Source organism: Cebidichthys violaceus, unplaced genomic scaffold, assembly GCF_023349555.1.
Source record: "Cebidichthys violaceus isolate CVI_PGR_0920_01 unplaced genomic scaffold, fCebVio1.0.p SCAF_10, whole genome shotgun sequence".
NCBI classification, from domain to species: Eukaryota; Metazoa; Chordata; class Actinopteri; order Perciformes; family Stichaeidae; genus Cebidichthys; species Cebidichthys violaceus.
This window is the reverse complement of record NW_027176263.1, coordinates 4276610-4299640: the sequence shown is the minus strand read 5'-3', so window position 1 is coordinate 4299640 and position 23031 is coordinate 4276610. Positions and strand designations below refer to the sequence as shown.

The following is a 23031-nucleotide window of genomic DNA, read 5'->3' as shown; positions in this document are numbered from 1 at the left end:
TACTATAATGTTCTTTAGATATGAATATAAAACGACACAGCTGACAGGCCATACAAGGTTTTATTTCATTTCTCAGTGTACCAGGCCTCCCTACTTTGTCTTCTTTGTTCTCTTTTCATCAGACTACTTACATCTCATTTTGACAGCCGGGCGACATTTAGAGCACTTTCGTTTTAAAGCGCGAGTTAGCATACTTGATTTGTCATTAAAATGCAAAACGCCTGCCATCACCAACATAGCCTGGGTGAGCACATACCACCTCAGACACAGGCACACACGTACTTTACATGCACACATTCTGTATACACACATGTACAGGTAGCTTAGGTTATCTGCAATGCAAAAGTGCAGCATGGACACGCCTTTCTTAATGGGAAGGAATTTCAACTTAAAAGTCTAATGTCAGGAGTTCATCTGTACACCTTATTCTTCTAAGTATAAATTAATTACATATCTATATGGTCAGAAATTAAAGGCAGCTGCCTTCCTACAATTTTGTATTAACTTAACCAAAACCTGACCATGTTTAAAATAATAGAATGTATTTACTTGTGTGGCACTGGGTGAAAAAAACAACAAAGCATGAGGATGGTGCGCAAGCTAATTAAGGCTTGCCATTAAAAGCATTATTCATGTTAACAACAAGATGTGTTAAATTAGTCCGGTCTGACAGTAGACAGAATACAGGTCAGCCGCTGCAGGAGAACGCTACCAATGATGGAGGAGAGAGTCAAGTACCAGTGTTATGGGTTAAGTGGTTTCCATGTTAACTGGTGACTTTCCTCTCAATGCACCAGTGGTTGCAATAAAATTTCAGAGCATACGTATCCACTTTGTTTTGGAGTCTTAACCTTTAGTGAAACTGTGATACCATTAAGGATTATTCAATCACATACAGGACTTGACACAACGCTATTGTACAAAAAATATTTCTGATCAAAATAACAATTCCAGTTAACCAAACTCCTGCTCATTTCAGGTGTGCACACAAGTGACTATTTCTCCAATATTTTACACATTGAACAGAAGATTTGAAATGTCTTTGTCATAGTGTAATTCAATACAACACTAACACAACCTACAGCCACCAAAATGATCAGATAAAAACGGAATCCTAAAAAAATATTATATTTTAATAGTTTGTACAGATGTTCTCATTTTTGTATACATTTTAAGCACTACGCTTTAATAAAGTTCTGCTGTTGTTAGCATTTGTTTAACAGATGAGATCAACTGGAATGACTCCAATTATAATCAACCATAGCAAATATTTGACAGTTGTTTCAAACATTTTGCATGCAATTTAACATTACATGTGCAGTAATCGGTATCACATGTGTTGAGAGGATGAGTGATAGGCAGATCTAACTAGCTAAAACAGATCTAAGTAAAATAGAGCAGGCGTCACTTTCTAGTTAGGTTTAGGGTTTCACAAAAGCTGCTATTGCAAAAATGTGATTTGTTTATCAAAAGGGCCATGTCAGATCTGAGTAGACCGGTTGTCACTGTTCCAACAACATTAGGATTCATCCTGTGACTCACAGACATGTGTCCTCCTCAACCCTCATGGGTCCAGGGCTGTAACACTGCATGTAACAGATGCAGGCACCCAGAGTGCACCCCAGTCAGAGAAAGGAACCATGTCAAGACAGCACGTGCCCACTCAGTGCATTGTGTACACACCTGACCTGGAACAAAGTGGACGACACAATACTATCCAAGCCTGTCCTGAGACAGAAATCTCCCTGTGAGCCACACTTCTCAACACATTGATGAGACAGGCTGACACGGCAGCACACAGAGGGAGAGGTGTGGGTGTGACAGCCCGCTACCATAATTTCACCCTGCCATTACCTGCCCAGCCACTCACAGTTATGCTCACAGAGACAGATGCACAAACACTGCATGCGAGCAAACATGCACAAGCATGCACACAAACACAAACATATGTGCAACACACACACACACATACACATAAAAACATGCAGGACTCAGTTAAAGGTGATGCCAGTACATTTCTTCTCATTGTGACGCATTGTCAGGTTGCTGGATGAGCGTTGTCAATTGAGCTGACAGAAATAAGCATATTAGCTACAACAAACTCTGGCAATGTCTCTCTCTCGATTTCAGTCAAGCAGCATGGAGAAGTGCACGATGCTGAAGGCAGTCCACAGAGTCTCAATAACATGCGCATCTGTTTGCACCTGGTTTGCTTGAGCTGACACTGAAACGAGGTCATGGTGTCAATACACAAATGTCTCCACTATCTGACGCGTAATGTCGAAGCTAGGAGGTGAATAACGATATAATATTGTGATATATGGCTCAGTATAATTTGTGATTCTCAACAATTTTATATTGCAATGAAGCTTAAATATTGTCTTTAATATTTTAGACTACATTATAGGGGGCAAGATTCAGGAGAATCCGGTAATAGGCCCTTTTCACAGCAGCCATTTTGACATGTAATTGCAGGGTAAACACAGGTGTAATTGATAAAACTGATAAAGGTCCCATTCTATTTAGTGTCACAGCCATTACAGTGAGCCAGCATGCACAATACCAGGGCACCAGCCACCTAAATGGAACAGGGAAATAATTATTTTTTTCAATCTCACCTGTGCACCCTGCAATTACATGTCAAATGGCTGCTGTGAAAAGGGCCCAAAACTGTTTAAAATAGAGGTGAAATGTCAGAACTATGAGCACAAAGTCTACCTTTACATTCATTTTAGCCATAATAAGCTACGTTCTGTTTAAAGGTGATATTTACAAGCCAATTTTTAGTGGATTAAGCTAATATCTATTTTACTGTGTATTCCAAAAAAAATTACCCACCAGTTAGAAAAACAATGTTATGCCAAATAAATGTTTTAAAGCGGAGTTGAATTGTACTTATGTTCTCAAGAGATTGCAAATACTTGAAGTGTTTGGTATTCCACCAGGAGTTAGAAAAGTTATTGTGTCAAAAATATAATGGGCTTTGATTTGGTCCTCACCACCATACTAGGGCTGGACAATAATTCAATATGATAATTTATCGTCTTTCAATGGAATCATATCGTGATGAAATTGCCCAGCCCTACACCAAACTCAACACAAGCGCAGCGGCACAAAGAGTTCACGGGCTATTTTTTTTCACGAAAAGTTTTTCACCATTAAGCTGTGAGTGAGGGGCCTCGGTCTATTAGGCGCATTCTTATAGGGATCAAAACTACTGAGGGGGTGGCTATGCCATAGTTAGCATATAATTTTATCACATGTTGAGCTGCTTATTGAATTTCACAGCTCCACCCACCCATGACCTCCCAAAGGTGTCATGTGAGCACATACAGACACCAATAGCAGCAGAGAGCAAATTTAAGAGAGAATACTGGATACATAAGTCTGTGGTGTGAGTGTGTGTAAGGGTGCAAAGGTTTGCATAACCACCCTAACAGGTCAGTAATGTACACCGGTACTTTATATCTATGGATAGAGATACAGTGTTCACGCTGTGCTTACAAATGGGAGACTACGTTAGCTTGCAATATCAAAGTTTTCACTGTGAGCCACTTAAACACACTGTGTAGAGGAGAAAAAGATGAAGCACCATGTAACAGATCATTTTGCCCACTAGCAAAAATTCAATCAATAGTCCATTGATATGAGCCCCAAACGGTTCGTGCAACGCTTCATTGCTTCTGCACCACTTCTCTGCCAATACCACCCTTTGAAGTTTAGTAATGATATCTGACATCTGAGATTAGCCAAACTGAAAATGAATAATGAATTAGTAATATCTGAGTCATAAATATTTGATTCTTAACATCAAGTCCGTAATGTGACGGGTTCAAAGGCGAGGAACATAATGCCAGCCTTGATCTCCCTGGAAGCAACACACATAAGGGTTGTTTCAGTCAGATTTCATAAAGCTGTTTGCAGCACGTAAAACATCACTTCCTTTAAGGTAATACCAAGACATCTATTCCCTCACTATTCAATTGTTTTGAACCACACACATAGCAGCCATGATCTAACGGCAATCATTCTGTGTAAAGAGTAAAGATTACTCAAAAGTCTTCCAGTTAGAGCAAGTTAGCAATGACATGAATATCTCGTTTACCTTTAGCTGTTTGATACCACTAATATGGAAAAGATTCTGATCATCCACTCGGGCATTAATGAATCACTCACTAAATGTTAGTTTTCCAATTGCAGAGCTTAAAGCAAATTATTTCTGAACATCGGAATTTGTTATAACACCGCCAGTCTACACAGCTTTTATCCGGTATATGAACAAACAGCAGCACAAAAGTTCCTTATAAACATAGACGGTCACTATTGACCACATTTCTGTGGTGCCACACACCTGATGAATGTAGTGCAGACCAAAATGTTGGAAATACAATAAATATACCAGCACTAAGGGACACTTATACAGAGTTTAAAAACAACAACAATGTTTTTTACAACCTATGCTGTCATAGCATCTAGCTATCATGTCTGTTAAGCCAGATTCACACGAAACATCGTTGTAGTGTTCACACTACACAACCTGCTGTCTTGAAGACACTTCTGACTGACCAGCGACGGTGGGTCACACACTACAAGATCTTTCACCAGGAGGAATCCCAGATGAGTATTCCTGGTCTCCAAACTACGTTTTGTCCCAGAAATACACACAAGAAGTGACGCAGTGAATGATACCATGCACATAGTCGTGCTTGTTGATGTTGTCGTTGGCACATGATTAAGAACAAGATAGATTGTTAACAAGGTGACACTGCGAGACAAAGCATAAAAACAAATCCGCAGAAAAATATCCAAAACGATTACTTAAATTTTTTTCACTTGTTCAACTTGTTGCTTACCAGGTTTAAGCCTACACATGCAATTTGATTGATCTGTATATTCAGGTTAATTTAACCTCAAACTCAGCAATCCTCGTCATCATTTACCTCATACAAGCAAATGTGTGCACACATGAATACAGTAAATATTTTAATCATAGGTCTTGGATCACAATTTTTCCTGGTACTGATGATAGTTTTTCTTTCCAACATAGATCTGGTTCACAGTCACACAGCTACACAGTGCCTTGCTCAAAGGCACTTCAACAGTGGGTTCTATTCATTGACCCCAAACTGATTTTTCCAGCTGGTCTGAACACTGTGTGTAACTGAGGGATTTCGCAAAATGACACAATGTAAATCAGTTAAATATAGGGCTCCACATTTCCAGCACTGCCTCGAGACAAAAAGATCCAAGAAAAAAGTGCCTCTATTGAGATGCCTTCATGGTCTGACAGTCATGAAACAAAAGCACCTCATAACCATCATCTCCTTTCTTTTACTTGCCAGATCGACTGTGCTAGTCCTGCTGCTGAAATGGCAGCCCCCTCTGAAGCAGCTGCCATGAGGTGCTCCTTCATGTCCTGACAGAGGAATCTTTTCTTCCATTTGCCCCCAAATTAGCATGTCACATTTATCGATCACGCCTTTTATCCTGTAACAGCGAGTCACCAGCCCAGCTCTAGCTTTCATTCCGCTCTTTGATGTCATGATGACACTCTGACCACCTGTAGACCAAGGGCACACATTCAATTGCACCTCGTGTAAAGATGCATGTCTCCCAGTAAAAGACTGAGTGTGTGTGTGTGTGTGTGTGTGTGTGTGTGTGTGTGTGTGTGTGTGTGTGTGTGTGTGTGTGTGTGTGTGTGTGTGTGGTGAGTGAGAGACAGCGAGAGAGAGAAAAAGAGAGACCATGTGCATCCAGGTGATTAGGTTTGTTGCCTTTGCATCTGTCATCTACCTGAGCAGATTGAAGCTGAGATCCAGCCTTCTTGCAAACTGGCCGTATGTGTCTCCAAGGAAGTCTGGGATGTCCGTGCAGTCATGTCCGATATAGGAAATCTTTAAGAATAAAAAAATAACACAGAGAGATATGCGTGAGATTAGCAATACTAATAGCACCCTTAACATGAGCACAGCAAAATAATATTGTGTCAGGATGCGCCACATTTAAAAGAATGATGATTTGGGAACATCAGTTGAATAGATTTTGATATCAATGATTATGATTTCATAATGATATCTTATATTTATATATAATGCTATGATGCAGCAGTTAACCCCGCAGCGAGGACGTATAGGATAGAAGTTTGTAACTGAAGCCATGCTCATCATTTTGCAAATATTTAATATTTGTCTATATGCTTTCCAATGATCATTGCATGCATTGCATACAACGTCAACACTTTAAAACATACGAACATGCTTTAAGTTATGCTTTAAGTTGCATAAAATGATATTGCTGCAAATTGAGAACATTCTTCTCCCCGCAGTGAAGTTGTGGGAGGAACTGCGAAAACAGAAAGTCACGACTGTAACGTTAGCTACACTGTGTCACATGACACTGGTGATGTCGAAGAAGTAAACGAAACTCTTTCGGCATTTTTCACCGGCAAACTGCACCTTTTTTTTAACAGTCAGTGATTAAATATAACTGGGGCAAAGCAGAGAGCTGGGCAAAGTCCGACACAAACACTTTTCAAAGCAAACTTACTTGAGTCCCATTCAAAGCGACCAACGACTCGTTATGTGCCATAACTTTTTCCTGACGATGACAGCTCGGTCGTCTCTGTGTCTTTCAGATACGCTATATGAGTGGATCTCCAGAGTCCTGCTCACGTTAGAAACACGCTGTGATCAACAGTAAGTAGTGGTGTTTGTGGACGTAGCCCGGCTTCTTTGGAGATCTACTGGCGTTTTCCAAATGACTTTACAGTTTCCGCGTGCCGTTTCAATCAGCTGACCTGCTGCTGTGCGGAAGAACGCTAACACGAGTGTTTTTCCTGTCTCCTGATGAAAGAACAGTAAAAGATTTGCCCTGACACAATGCTCTTATATTACATCCATTATTTACATGTATGAAAACCTACTGGGTTTAGTTTAAACAGCTTAACGTTTTAAAGAAAGCAATTAATTAAACAGTGTTGCTATAACATGGTCACAGCCAGAAGACCATCAGCACCTGTTGAAGAGCATCAGTAGGCTTAATTCACCTGTTTATGAATTACCAAGTAGGCTACCAAGAAAAGTTAAAAATCTCTTGCATCTTGTCTCAACTAATAACGTAATTCAAGATCAAACTGATTTCAATGCCTCAATTTCCCCAATGTTAAGTTAATAAGCTAACTAATTTCTCACTTATCTTAGTTGTGGCTAGCTAGTCGTTAAGATAGTTTTGGTCATATTTGCCCAGGTTTTGTATGGAAGGCCAATTAGGGTGAAAACACATCGCACAATGTGCACATATGCATTAACAATGTGCACACATGCACTGAAAACGAGTGTTGCTGAGTGTCTGCGTGTCAAATAATTTCAGTGCACACAAGAGTTGTTGCGTAACAGGAAGGCAGTGAAAACTAGACCTTCCTGTTGCAATGAAATTACTTCTTAACACACTTTTTAAAAAACATTAAGATCAATTATTACGATGCAGTTTATCGTAAAAAATATGAATTTGCAATCCTCAATAACAAAATGAACAGATTTTTAAAAAAGCAGGGCATTTTGACAGTAAAATTGATACATGGATAAATGAAAATGAGAAAAATTGGACATAAGAAGAATACATAAACGTAAAGCAATCTCAGATGACCCAGAGACAATTAACTAAATTAACAGCAGTGGACAATGTATTCAGATCTTCTACTTGAGTAAAACTAGTTAAATATGTCAAATATAGACCAAATTGGGTAAACTTCCCTTCTTCCAATATAGGGAGCAATGCAGAACTGCTTCCCGAAACTTTGCAACACTTAGCATTCAGGACCAAATAGCTTTCAGTGAATGAGCCAGTCTGAAATGAGGCTGAGGCTTCCATTGTCAAGTGTATAAAACTAAAATCAGTGAAATTATAATACTCTACTTCACAGTGACACTCAAACCTGACATAAACAGAAGCAGTTGCAGTCAGAGCAATTAGCATATCATAAGCTATAGTCCATTTAAGAGAGACCAGAAAAAAAAGAGAGAATGGTCACAACACAATAAAATTAAAATTAAATAGTTGACAAATTATATTAAATGTACTTTCTACTGTCCTAAACTAAGAATTAAAGTTCATCAGTCTGATCTATCTGCAGACGACCCTATTCTGAGAGGGACGCTCTGTTCAGACTTCACAGTTAGCGGTTAGCTCCACTTAAAGACACCATCTGTGATGTGGAATATATGGTATCTTTCTTTTCAGTTCTAAGATTAAACATATTTCAAAATGTTTTTGACATTATGTGTGAGATTGTTTTTGGCCTAGACCATGTCAGAACATAACAGTACAACACAACAGTCTTAGTCAAAACAAAATGGCTTCTGCAATGCAGTCAAAGGTGGAAGAAGGATTAAAACCCCTATTGTACTCAGTGACTGATTGCAAACCTGTGCCCTGCCCACGCATGCACAGTTTGGGAGTTTAATATTCAAACTTGAATTGTCCCCAAGAGGTTATTTGAATAGAATGCAAAATGAAACGGCAGCATCTATGAATAGAAACACACAAGGGACAAACTGCCTCACATGGTGGAAGAAATTTGCTTGAGTGATATGGACCTCTTTGGCTACTCCTCAGCACAATAATGATGGTTTAATGTCACTAAAGTGTGTGGGCAACAGGTGGTTTCAGTTATGATAATCTATCTGATGGATACTACTGCAGGTAAACTTTGTATATGATAGTGACCTCTTGATAATAGTAATAATATGTGCATGTAACCCAGTCACACTTTTTTTGTTTGTGGTATTGCTGGATGAAAAACTGGATGAAGATAGATGGCCGTTACGTGATTATTTAATTACTTATAGGTCTTAGAGCTGTGGCGAAGTTGCAACTGAAATATCATCACATCTGTTTGTTGCTCACTATATCTTTCTCTTCATATTTTGAACTTCTTATATTAAGTCTTGTGAATGTGAAAATGATTTAAGCCGACCTGTATCTCACAGAACAGGTGGCAGGAAGTGGTAGCAATATTGCTTTATTAAGTTTTTGAAATAAAATCCCATTTCATATCAGACACAATCTGACAGCTAAACGTACTTGCTTTGTCACACCTTCCTTCTATTCACTACATTACAAAGATTTCTTTAATAAATACTAATTTCAATACAAAAAAACATGTTTTTTGAGTGTGAATGCAAACAAACCTTTACAGCTTGATATCAAGCATATGACTCATTTTTACGGCACACTTTCATAGTTCAGAGTAGCTTTGCAGGTCAACAACACAATAAGATCACTTAATACAATAGTTGTGTAAACTCTTATATGAGGTCTCGAGGTAAGTATGTTTTTTTATGTTTGCCTACTTGATTCTTCATCAAGGTTAATACCGAACTATCTTTCATTCATTCATTGTGCCACTTAGCACTGAGAGGACGTCTGAATGCAGCAGACATTGCAGCCAAACACTGACGCAGAGCTTACCTCACTGCTATGTTTATCCTTGGAGCTGTGCTAATGAGTGCTGTAGCGCTTTAATGAAGTGTGGAGGCAAACCTGCGAATTTTCAGGGGGAAGGGGGGGGGGGGCGCAAGGTGGCACTTGGTTAAGAGAATCAGGAAGTTCGGGAACACCGTGTTGTTCCTGTACTTCGCTGCATGTTCGGTGACGTCACGCGGGACCTCCCATACGCGAAAAAAAAAAAAGGCTCACTTTCCCCCCGCTGCCTGCCCGGGGAGAGAGAGCGAGAGTCTGCATGGCTTCAGTCTCCACTGTGCCCTTTGCGGTGCTACACATTTTACAGAATGTAATGGCTGGTGTGTTTGTGTCATGCAAAAATAGTCTCGTTTAGACAAGAAGGACTACGTCTTAATGTTCTGACAGTGTTATTCTTTTTATCCGTTTGCCTCTCTGACGCTTTACATCGGAGCTTAGTAGGAAATGATTCCAGGTAATGTCATGTTACGGACTTTCCTGTAAAGCTGTCCTTCCTCCGCGGAGTTTTACTTCATGCATGTTCTTTAGTTGGTTTTCTCCTGTAGGCTACAGCGTGTATCACGTTTTATCTGTTAATGTTATTTGGAAATTGTGCGTCTTTTTTTGAAGGTTTTGTTCATAGCTGGAATATCGCCACAAAATAATTAATAGAATGAAAGCTCAGATAAAATAATAATAACGTTATGTTATGTGCTCCAACAGGCAAAGCCTATAAAAAAAAGTAGTCTGTTTTTTAAATAATACATTTAGCCTATGATATGTGAAGGTGCACTTATAAGAAAGTTGCTTAATTGTGTAATTTCTATTTCATGTGGCTGTACATTTATATAAATCAACCTTGAAATGTGTTCTTCCTCGCTTCACAGTCAGAAGTCGGCCCAGTATAGCTTACACTAAACCTCCAAATCAAACACATTACTTCACGAGATGTAAATACTTGTATTTGCATGCGAAGAGTGATTCATAAGCATGTCAGTGTTATGAAATATACGGGGATGTTAAAACTTTCTATTTAAATATCATGAATTATGGTCGCAAAAATGTGTTCCCATTTAAGGGGAATGCCGAGAATTTTGGTGTCTGGTGCAGAAGCCCATTCGTCATACGGACAATAAAGAGGGTTTTCGCCTGACAGTGAAAATTTATGGCTGCCCTTCTTTGCCCTAATAACTCACGTATTGTGTCACGGACTGACAGCCCTTGCAGAAAACAGCAAGCCTGTTATCAATCACACATCTTTGCATATTGTGAAACGTCCGTCCCCCCCCCCCTTTCTGTCAGACAAAAACACTGGAAACATTTGAGCGAATAGAGTTCAGCTCATTTACACTTTGTTCCTCCTTTTACAAACTCACATTAAAACGAAAAGAACTGATGGCCTATTTTGTAAATGCTGTTTATTTATGTGACACGTGATCTCAAAATGTTGACTTTTGTATTCACAGAGAGGACAAGTATTGCTTGTTTTTATTTAATCGTACATCGTTTACAACGTTGTAGTCAGCCATGCAGACCAGTGTAGGCCTATAAGGTGAAGCCAACCTTTTTCAACTGCTAGCTGAAAAAAATGCTTTTTTTTCTCTGATGTAACACTCAGTTTAATTTCTAAATTGTTGGAAAAGATTCTACTTTTTATCACCTGGGGGAAAAATGTTTTATATTATTTTATGCATTGCATCCTTTATTTTAAATTATATTTGTGGCAGATTATGAACTCCAGTACATAGTGTGTGTTTTGTTTTCCACCAGAAAATATAGTTTGCCCCTTGACTGTCCACTCCAGGTTTTCATGCTCTCCAAGTTGACCTGTCAAGCAGATTATCACAGAAAGAGATTAATGGCAAAGGCGGGTTGCAATAATAATCGTTTTGTTTGATGTGACAACTTTGATAGGCGTTGATTTACTTACAAACTGATAGGCTTTTAATTGAGCGCCTCCATCCCGATTGAGATGAAAGGAAAACCGCATTGAAAAGCTGCCCGATTGCCCCGGAGCCTCAATACTGATTAGCCATCTCAGCGGTTGAATAGTTCAAGGCATTTTAAACTTCTTTTCTCAACGGCCTGACAGACCATTTCTCTTCTTTTCTTTCTCCCTGTCCGCTTCTCTACCTCTTAGAGAAAATAAATCATTTTCATTGTATGTAAATAAAATCGAGCTGACATCAATATAAAATGTCTGGATTTCTTTTTTGTTCCCCGTCTTTGTTATTCTTGTTGCAGATGACAGTGTGCCCGAGGCAGATGACAGGTTTTAACAACACAATGGCAGATGCGTTTAGCCAAAATGGACAGGGTTCTGTTTTGAGAGACCGTGGTGTTTCACCGGGTTGTAACACATTATCATTTCTGAATAAATGTTTTATCTTGCAGATTGTTTGAGCAAACTTGTCTGGGAAGGATGGGCTACATTTAATATAGTAGATATAATGGATATATACATTATTAATTCGTACATTTTAGCTTTCTATTTTATTAATAATGTGATCTGTTCATTTTATTTAATTTGTTACGGACGCTTTTCGTGGTGTTTCCCCCGCTTCTTGTTAACACCAGTCGGCCGATTATATATAGCAAAAGCACTTTAACACCGTAAAGCCCTGACAGCTATACATTGTCTGCAAGTTATTCAAATTTCATCATGTGTGCCACCTCCGAGGTGTTTGATGAAGAACTTCAAAAAGTTGTAGACCTTGTTGAAAAAGGCCAGAGCAGAATGGAAACACAGTTCAGTCATCGCCTTTTGCTTCTCATTCCACACATTGTCTGGACCGTGGAGGTCGGCGATTGGCGATGCATCTAAAAAATTAAATGTTAACTCCAGAATCGATTTATTTCCTGCGAAAACTTGGGTGTCTCTTGCAGAATGTCTATCTCCCATTTGTTCTTTTCCCTGCAGTCACACTGGCATGTAATCAGCCACAATAGCTGACATAAATCAAGCGGCGGATTGACAGCGTCTGACAAATAACTGATTGATTGCGGTGGAGCAGAATTGACACTTGACGGAGGGGTGGAGATAGAAATAGAAGGGCGGTGTATATTATACTGAAAACATGTGACATTCACATCCCTCCATCACTACATTGGTCTATTCCTGTCAACGCTTGTCTGTTTAGGGAATTCGAGCTGAAACGGTTGGTTTTATGTTTGCCAGTGGAGAAAAAGTCCCGGTGGCGGACGCAGTGGCGCAAACTGAACGTGTCTCTCGGCAGAGAATAACAAAATACTTGTTAACGAAAGGTTTATTTCACATATTAGCCTAAAATTAACGCATTAGCATTAGTTATTAATGGTAATGAAGCAGTAAAAAAGTAGATAGCCTAAAATGTGCCAGCAGAATTTACAATTTAGTTAAAAATCAGACTAAGATGAAAATGAATGTGTTGTTGATGATGCAAACACGACCTCACAGCAGCAAATAGCATGAACAAACTGACTGCCGTTTGATGTCCATACTCAAAAACTCGAGTGATATTGTATATTAGACAAAATAATAACCTAAAGTCAACGTTAGTAAATGATGCCTTCTATTTCTATATGGTGGAGAGGTTGTTCATCTATTGTATTATTCACACAGTATTTTTTATCCCGGTGAGCCCAGGACCTGTAAGACCCCACGTCTAAAATCCATGTAAGCGTTCCCACGAACCAAACTCTGTGAGTCTATCTCCTCCCCCGAGCTGTCGAAATAGAGGCGCTTACAAAGAGGAGAACGTCACATCCCCTTGACCCTCCAATCACCTCAGGGTCCCATTTGATTGGAAGGCGGCAAAGGCTTTAATCTCGGACTAATTCAGCTGCTTTTGAAGTGAACATTTCTACCAGTTCGTACTTCAGGAGTACAGAGCGAGGACCTGCAGACAGACGCACTCAAGGCGCAGCGCTCATGGTGCAAGACACAGCCACGGATCTGCGATAAACTCGCACGGTCTCTTTCCAGCTGCCGCGCCTCGCTTCTTTTACCCGGATTACTCGTTATTGAACCGTTTTTACGATTTTTTTTGCACCCGAGAGAGAGAGAGAGTGAGAGAAAGGGAGGGAGAGAGAGAGAGAGAGAAGCTCAATGTTTTTTTTGATTTTCTTAATGAATCTGACGAAAGCATTGCCGTTTCATTTCCTGACAATTGGGACATGATCACATCGCCCTCGGCGTCCGTCCTGAAGAATAGTGGTATTTGTTTAGCCTGGGAAAGCAGCAGTTCTCGGAATAGCAGTTCAGCGAGCATCAACAAGCCTTTTCTCCACGCCGCACCCCCGTCTGATCCACTACGGCAAGCAAACCGACTTCCCATCAAGATTTTGAAAATGCTTACCGCACGGTCGGGACACATTTTGCACCCGGAGTATCTGCAGCCTTTGCCTTCTACCCCGATCAGTCCTATAGAGGTAAGAGGGACATTTTGAGCGCTTAACGTCAGTATAATCACAGTGTTAGGTGGGCGATTTCAGTCAACGCTTCGCGTGACAATGTTTTGGAAGACTAATGCAGTTATCCCGTAATATCCGCTGGTCAAGTGTGGTTTCGGTGTTTAGTATGAAGTTTGTTTTTAATAATCAACACGAGTGTAGTTTTGTACACGGAAGAGCCGTGCGTAATTACATTATAGTTCCGCCTGGAAATCCGAATAGAGACATTATTTATGTTCTCTCTCAGGCTGTATATTTTGTTATTATAAAGTAAATAATGTAATGTGCATTGTAATAGCATTGATCAACATCTATGTCATATTATTGTTTGCAGCTAGATGCCAAGAAAAGTCCGTTGGCTCTTCTGGCGCAGACCTGCTCTCAGATCGGCAAACCGGACCCACCGCCTTCCTCCAAATTGTCCTCCGTGACATCAAATGGATCTAGTGAGAAGGAATCTAAATCTGGTCCCCTGAAAATGAGTGACATCGGTGTGGATGACAAATCTAGCTTCAAACCGTATTCTAAGCCTTCAGATAAGAAGGACTCGTCTTCGGGCGTCTCAAGCGGAGAGAAGTCTGGTTTCCGAGTGCCGAGCGCCACCTGCCAGCCGTTCACGCCGCGGACAGGCAGCCCCAACTCCAGCACTTCCGCGTCCCCGATGCCGTCCGATGGGAAATGCGGGGAGAGGGATGAAAAGAAAGAGTCTGATTGTAATAAAAATGGCTCTACGGACGGGTCCGGCACCACTAGCCACAGCCGGATAAGTGTGAGTTGTGGTGGAATTAACGTGGAGGTCAACCAACACCAGGAGACGACGCCTGGCACTAAAACCTCCTCATCGGACTCACCATCTGTAACTTCTGTATCCTCCGCATCCGTTCTCGGGTCAGGACTTGTGGCGCCGGTTTCTCCGTACAAACCGGGGCAGACAGTTTTCCCTTTGCCTCCAGCTGGTATGACCTACCCAGGTAGCTTGGCTGGGGCCTACGCTGGTTACCCTCAGCACTTCCTGTCCCACGGAGGGGGCTTGGTGAACGCACAGCTGGCCAGTTCGCTGGGCTGCAGTAAGGCTGGGTCCAGCCCTTTGGCTGGAGCCTCTCCACCGTCCATCATGTCAGCCAGCCTTTGCAGAGACCCTTACTGCCTCAGTTACCATTGTGCCAGCCACTTAGCGGGCGCAGCCAGTGCATGCACGCACGAATCTGCAGCTGCAGCGGCCGCTAACGCCCTCAAAAACAGCTACCCACTAATGTACCCGACACACCACATTCACGGCGTGCATTCCTCGGCGCCATCATTTAGCGGACACCCCCTGTACCCATACGGGTTCATGCTCCCCAATGACCCTCTCCCCCATGTTTGCAATTGGGTGTCGGCAAATGGACCATGCGACAAGCGTTTCTCCTCGTCAGAAGAGCTCCTGAATCACCTGAGGACTCACACGGCTTTTACTGGGGCGGAGAAGTTGATATCTGGTTATCCCGGGTCTTCGTCTCTGGCCAACGCTGCAGCAGCGGCCATGGCCTGCCACATGCACATGCCACCGTCAGGTCCCCCCGGGAGCCCCGGAACTTTGGCTCTGAGGAGCCCGCATCACGCGTTAGGACTCAGCAGCCGCTACCACCCGTACTCCAAAAGTCCCCTGCCAACTGGTGGCCCGGTTCCCGTCCCCGCTGCCACCGGCCCTTACTACTCCCCGTATGCACTGTATGGCCAGAGACTCACCACAGCATCAGCGCTTGGATACCAGTGAGGAACAAAATGACTTTGAAGAGTTTATAGTACTAAGAATGCAAATATAAAGACTTTTATATTAACAGCGCTAAACTTATGGGCGGGATCCGTGGACTTCAACTGTATTTATTTATATGTCTGCTTAAAAGCAGGCGACATTAGCTGCAAATGGAAAATATTTGAGCAACTCAAAAAGTGCATTATGTTGAAACTGAACTCTATAGGTAAAATGAAAACACACACATGTTAGAGTACTAATTAAAGTAGGGGTCTTCATTTTGATGTTAATTTGAAATTGCTATGATTGTATTTGTTCTTATTTAATGTCTCATTGAGAAGAAAATAATTTACATGCATGTTTGTTTCTTAAATTTCAGAAAGTGTCCACATTTCAAATTGCCGTTATTTTTCAGGTGTACACCTTGGGAAGAGAATTGGTATTTTTTTGTATGTATTCTGGAAAAAAATAAGAAACAATTCTGTTCCATATCTCCGTGTGCCTCATTTTCTGAAGTATTATTCAGTGTTAAATAATAGTTGAATTTATATTCCACTTTCAGTTTTTAAAATTGGTTTGTTAAATTAATGGGGTTAAGAAAACTTCATTGATAAGTTCCGCAACATGATATACATATGTTCCTGTCATACTTTTAAAAACAATTAATTGCTATCTCATCAGAAGTCATTTTGACGAATTGCTGATATAGTTTGCATATTTCTTTCTTTCTTTCCATTACATTAGTTTTTGTGCTAAATAATTGAAAAGCTTTAAACTTTTACTTTTATCAGAGCACGTGTTAAAAACCTAAATTAAATGCAACTTGAATGAGAGTGAAAATTGGTTACGCGTGTGTGAGAGAGCGAGAGACTGTGTGTGTGCGTGCGTGTGTGTGTGTGTGTGTGTGTGTGTGTGTGTGTGTGTGTGTGTGTGTGTGTGTGTGTGTGTGTGTGTGTGTGTGTACACTGAGTTAACCGGGCTTTTGTATGAGATCATTTAGTTTACTGGTGGGTAAAGTTTGTCAATAAGTTTTATTTGACAGGTGTTGTAGCTTACTTCCTACTTTACAAGCATAAAAAGTAACATCTGTGAAATACGCCAGGAGTTGGACCAGGACAGATTTTTCTGTCGTTTTTACGCACAGCTGCGTTTTAAAATTGCTCAGATTAAAATATATAAATATATTTACAATCTTAAGAGAAAGAAGGACGTTGACTTGAATAATTTGCTGGCTTTCAGGTTTAATGCAATAGACATTTTACAAGCGTTTTCGCCCAGTGTGTCTTTTCATTTCTGCTAAAGCTGTGGGCTGAGAGCGAGCCTCTGATGCTCCACCAAGGTGATATTTCGACGTGGACGCCATTAACTGTTTTTGTTTACTATATTAAACTGGTTATTTCCCATCATTATCAGGATGTTATCACTTAATTTGCATTTGATAATCTCATCCACCTGTAAATCGTAATGTACTCAGCACTACATTGTTATTAAAAAAAGAATCTTGTGCAAAGTTGTGGGATTTTCATGAAGGAACAAACACTCACGAATCTTGGATTGAATTTGCAAAAACTAGGCGCATTTATATTTATATTTTTAATATTACAAATAATATCCCACAAGAACCACAACTAAATTGTTTATATTATGTCGTTTTTTTCTATTTTCCTGCACAGCGGCAATAAACGTATTGTTACAGCTGATTTTGTTTGTGATATTCATAAGCAAAATCAGCTGCATATTTGAACACATTTATTGTCTCTGAATATATACATATAAAATCGGTGGATGAAAAGATAATTCACACAGTCATATTAATTATCCATAATGTATGACTTTGCATTACATTACTTAACGTTACGATAAAAAGGGCGTATTGTATTTCATGTGTATAGCCTCCTTCCTATATCCTTGCTATGGTTTACTCTAAACAACATTCATTTAGTCTTTCAGTTCTTTTGGGCGCACCGTTGATCCAGCTGTGTTACAGTTATTGTTATTTATATAGAATACGTCGCTGTCCCTTGTCTATCGCACAGCGGTTATTCAGACGAAACAAACTCCTCACATAGTGTGTATAAGGCCCACACGCGCCCTAAACTGATGTAATGACGGTGAAAGGAAGCAATTTCCATTTCTACCCACATCATGGTGGCTGTGCTCGGAGGGTCCCGGTGGAAGGCAATTTATCATGTGCCCCTCCTCCTGGCCCTGTCACTGGAGGAACAGGCAGGCACATGTGTGCATGAATTACCCACCCTCCCACCTTCCCAGCCCACCCTCCCTCACTGTGGAGATTTGACACAGAGGAGAGAGAGAACATGGGGTTATTAGAGTCTGCAAGAGTATTAAAGTGCATATTCACTTTGTCCATCAAGACCGTAAAGTGCTGAGATGTGCACGGAGCTCCGCAGAACAAAAGCACACATCAAACAACAGCACATCCGAAAATTTAGAGATTTAATCATTTAAATATTAGTTTTAAAAATATTTTTTTTAAATAGTGGATTTTGGTGATCGTTACTTACTACCCTGCTTAATGAATAGTCTGGTGAGGGTCTGGAGAAGACAATGAGTACAAGTTTAAAAAAGTTGTACCTAATTTGTAAACATTGTTACAACCATAAACCGAGTTGGAGTTAGAGTTTTTACATGGCATCAGAGCCTTTCCAAAGAAAAATTAGTCACAATCTGAAATTGCAAACATTGCGCCGTAGAGGACAAGAGTCACAAACTTTACTATTGTATATCTTTGAAGGTTTTTGGAGTAGACACTGTAAAGACATTTGGCCTTACTAAAGAAGACATTAAATTACATATCTTCTTAAGATCGTAAAGACACAATGAAGACGGCTGCTCATTCCACTTCTCACAGTGATGTTCCTGCCTGTTAGCCCAATTGAGGTTCTCATAAATGCACATCCATGTTATCATCAGCTGCAATCTAACATGACAAAAGTCTATATGAAAAACCCCACATCTTAAAAAAACCCAGACTTGTGCTGTGACCTAAAGCAGCCATTTTAGATTCTTGGGAGATACTTGGATCCTCAGAGAGCGAGAGAGACACTGCAGGAAACCTGGCAGGACATCTGGTGAGGGGGGAGCCCAGGACGTGACTCACACACACCTAACCCCATATTCAACCCTACTGAATTACCACCACTAAAGCTGTCATTAGTGGGTGTGTGGCACGATATAAAGACACGCCGTCGTCTGCAGTGGTAAGTCTATAGTTTGTGTAACAGCTGTGTCAATAAGGGGAAGCTGCTATAATGTTCAACCCCATGCCAGACATAAGTCATAGAGTGATTATTATCTTTTATGTATGTGTTGTTGTTTTTATCAGGCTGCGATTACTATATAAAAGCTCTCAGTGATGGGGAAAAAGAGACCTATCAATAATGGCTTTGTTTGCACCGTTTACTTTATGGGCACTTGATTTTTCTTACTTGCAGTTATGTTTTACAAGTATAGATTGTTACTTTTCAAATACCTTTTGATTATGCATCCACTTACACACCACAGAGGACGGTCTTTGTTGCCATCTCAGCCTTCATGCATAAATACTACTGTACATTACATGTACCTATGTCAACTACACCTTTGCTCTCCAATTGCAGGAATAGGTGTCATCTTATTTGAAACAGCCGACTGTCATTATCTCAGTGTGTGATTTATGGTGATAAGGTGTCCACAGCTTTTGTGATTGAAGTAATGAAGCCATAAAGTGAGCTGCATGAAACAAAGCAGAGACTCAGTGGTCGTAACCAGATCTACTGCTTTAGGCAAATCCGTACTAAATCTGCCTATTATCCAGGAGATTAAAAAAAAAATCAACATTGTTGTTGGTCATATCCATCAACGCTAAACACCCTATTTCTGACAGATTTATCCTAGAATGCAGTCTCCAACTGAGAGCGGTAATAGAGGTAATTTGGTTCTCAAAATCTGTGCCAAGGCAGACAGGAATCCCTCCCAGCTCTTCTACATGTGGTTACCCTCCTCATTGATTTACAAATGTAAAGTGCTCATCCAGGTGATGTGAGAGAAGTGGCAGTGTTGATCTATCTGTGCCACTCAGATCTCGAACCAGCGAGACACTTTCTTGTGCTTAGACAGCCTAAATGAGGTCATTTCTGTCTGCTTTGGGATCTACGGTGCGCTGGGGTGTTTTAGTGCTCAGATAATTTGCCCATTTTCTGATTCTGACAAAGAATATTTTATGGAAATGCCCCCTTATTCCAGGCACCTTAATGGAGTGTGTTGGAGTAGTATGCGAGCTGATGAGGTTGTTGTCTGTCACAGATAAATGTAAAAAGCAGAGAAAATGTCAGGGATGAGCTCAACTGCAAAAGGCTTTTTTGCCTTTATTTGAAATCAGCACTGCCTAAGCACTGTATCTTTGAGGCGTTACGGCACACAATCACAAGGTTATTCTAATTGTTTGAAGCTGTGCGAATACAATGTATGACATTGTACAGCATCTGTCTTTGTGTAGCCACCCAGTGGATTATCAAAGACAGAGGTATCACACTTAATTTTAGATAAAGGCATTGCCTTTCCAAGTTTTTTTGACAGGTCGAGGTTTCAGTGTACCGCATAATTGCTGTCTTCTGCTGTCCTCTCCCTTCTGTGAGTAAATCCTGATCGTGTGTCAGCGGCCTTACATGACAGTATGAGTACATGATGTCATTTCCATGGGTGTGGGCCACCAATTACCATGACTCACATGCTTACTAACTACATAAACCCCAGTCTTCTGTTGTATTGGATGAAGATATACTGATGGGTCAATACTCTTCAACTCTTAATAATCTCTTCCAGGGAACATCAACAACATACACTCCTGAAAAAAAAGAACATTTATATTATTTGGATGAGTGTCTGCAGTTTAGGACTACCTTTAAGGTTACTGTATTATGCACAGGGACACATGCATATATTATGCACAACAACAAAAGGACCCCTTAAACATACAGTAAATCTGTGATTGGTGCTAGAAAAAGTCAAAATCACTCCATTAGAAGTGCACAAACCTTAGCCACCTTCTCTATTCTGTATAGATGTTCACATTTCTTACCAAGGGATTGCTAATGATGCAAAAACACAAACCAAATGTCATTTGATTGTACAAAATATTATGGCCATGCAGGAGAAAACAAATGAATATATATAACACATAATTGAGTAAAATTGGTTTGGAGTTAAATATTGCACTTGCTCACATGGCCATAAAAATTACCATAAGAAAATGAAATAATGCAAATTACAATGAAAGATAGAGTTATATGGAACAAATTATAAATAATTTATAATAAATAAATAACACTGAGATGGTTGCAAGTAAGATGTGAAATGAGTCTCTGTGCACCACTGTGTGAGTTGAAGGTTAGACGATATGATATATTCAAATTAATAAAATTGACCTGGCATCACAGGGCAGGACTTGTCTTTCACGACCTCAGCAAAAATTACACAAACACATGAAAAATACAGTCCCCAAGCAATCTTATTCAAATCTCAAAATATTTGCATACTGGTACAATAGAGGGCGAAACAAGCTGTGACTGAGCGCTACATGAAAGCTATAAAGTTACTCTGTGGAGTTTGCATTGTAAACAAAAGCAGATTTGTACATGTTGCTGTATGGGACATTATGGTTTATCCTCAAACACTAAATCACATAACTAAGTTAAGGAAAAACATACACTTAAATGGATTATTGCCGACATATGTATTGCTGGGTGTATGTTTTAATGGACAGTACTGTATAGCCACAACTTGTGCTGGCTTTGAGGAAAGGTGTGACTATTTGGCTTCATGACTTCTTCTTTAATGGAGAATCTTGCTCCATAGGTGTCATGGTTGCTTGATCCACCTGCACATTAAGATTAATAGTTGGATACAGCAAGTTCAGACACATTCTCAAAGGAATTTACAAAGAAAATCACAAACAGAACTGGGCGTGATTGAGTCAAGTTCAAGGAAAGTGGATACAAGCAAGAGTTACACTTTAAGACTTCATTACATTTTTGGCAGTGGTACTCATGGGGTTTGGCTGATTGGTTGTCAGTGGCATGGGGAGGCTGAAGTTTCTGCTGTGATATGCTAAGGCTAGCATATTTTTTTTCCAGCAAACGCCACCTTCTCTGGCACAGTAAACATGAGTGCTACTATCAGGAGACTTTGCTTATTCAAAATATGACTACACTTAACAAAGGAACAAGATTATAACATTAAAGGCTTCTCTTATCAAGTGAGTTCTGTGCTAAAGGGTAGCCATTTCCATTAAATGAAAAACAGTTAAGGGGTATACACACAGTTGCCTTTGTGTTTGCCTCCATTTCCCACCTCAGCAGCTGTTTTTGGAGAAACAGAACCTGTAAAGAACCATATGGGAGCATTAATATTTCCCTGTATAACGGTGGAACTCCATAGGACCATTATCCAATTTAAGGAACCAATGAATACTCAGAACTTTCTGTATACACTCCACTATGATATTCTCCAGAGCATCCTGGTTTGGAGCCAAGTGTGAAAAACAGCAATATATAACACTTATGTGATTTATGAGGGCTATATTTATCACATTGATATAAACTATTCAACTATTACCAGCCTCCACATTACTCCAGCAATTCATTCATGTCAGTAGACCAAAACAATTCCCTCCCCTGCACACCGCCAACCCCAAACCAAACTGCTTCTCTCTGCCTGTGCCCATATGACTTTCAATAGAGACTTCTCCAAGGAAATAAGAGGAGAGGGGGACATTTCTCAACTCATCCACATGCAGTAAATGATGATGCTGCGATGTATCCCACATTGATCTGAGGCATTTGGGGGAGCCGAGCTTATTAAGAAGGGAGCGCAGTAGACTAATGGGCCTGACTGGGAGACAAATTGGGCCAGACGTACAGCAACACAGCCCCAGGAAATATGGGGGCTCACATCACGTTTATTGCTTTAACGCATTTTAGTGTTAACTGAGAAATTGAACCTCAAATTACCTACAATCCATTTGTTTTTCTCCTCCCTTTTTTGTTGTCTTTTGCCCTGCAGAAGTTGTAGTGAGAACATTGTAGGTGGCCGTATGCTGAGCAAGCAAGTTTCTGGTTTTGGAGTCAGTTGCATATTTAAAATAGTAGGCCACATTATTGTGTAAAAGGAGAGAGTCTTAGAAAATCAAGAAAGGCTCTGTTGTATTTCCTTCCAGATAATATGATTATAAGGACATTAGGAAAAATGGGACAGACTTAACAATATAACCACTGCATATTCTTTAGATGATTATCTTTACAAGAAAAACAAGAAAAATAGAGCAATAATGTAAAGAGCTATAAATAATGTTTTAATTTAGTCTGAGTTCCAGGTAGTGATATCATGTTTTGTTTAGAAGCTAACTG

General features: G+C 40.2%; 2 protein-coding genes across 2 annotated transcripts in view; one reads left to right on the top strand and one right to left on the bottom strand.

The window, feature by feature from the left end:
- lrmda (leucine rich melanocyte differentiation associated) overlaps positions 1-6779 on the bottom strand; it is a 191006-nt gene extending 184227 nt beyond the window's left edge. Inside the window, exons 1-2 of the mRNA XM_068721388.1 lie at positions 6547-6779; positions 5794-5894 (exon numbers count right to left, since the gene is read on the bottom strand). Coding sequence (XP_068577489.1) covers positions 5794-5894; positions 6547-6588 — 143 coding nt within the window. The 5' untranslated portion in view covers positions 6589-6779. The remainder of the gene's footprint in view (positions 1-5793; positions 5895-6546) is intronic.
- A 6460-nt stretch (positions 6780-13239) lies between these two features.
- Positions 13240-16583, top strand: znf503 (zinc finger protein 503). The gene is made up of 2 exons (XM_068721376.1): positions 13240-13869; positions 14225-16583. The coding sequence occupies exons 1-2, from the start codon at positions 13615-13617 to the stop codon at positions 15644-15646; spliced, it is 1677 nt and encodes a 558-aa protein (XP_068577477.1). The 5' UTR covers positions 13240-13614; the 3' UTR covers positions 15647-16583.
- Positions 16584-23031: the final 6448 nt, after the last annotated feature.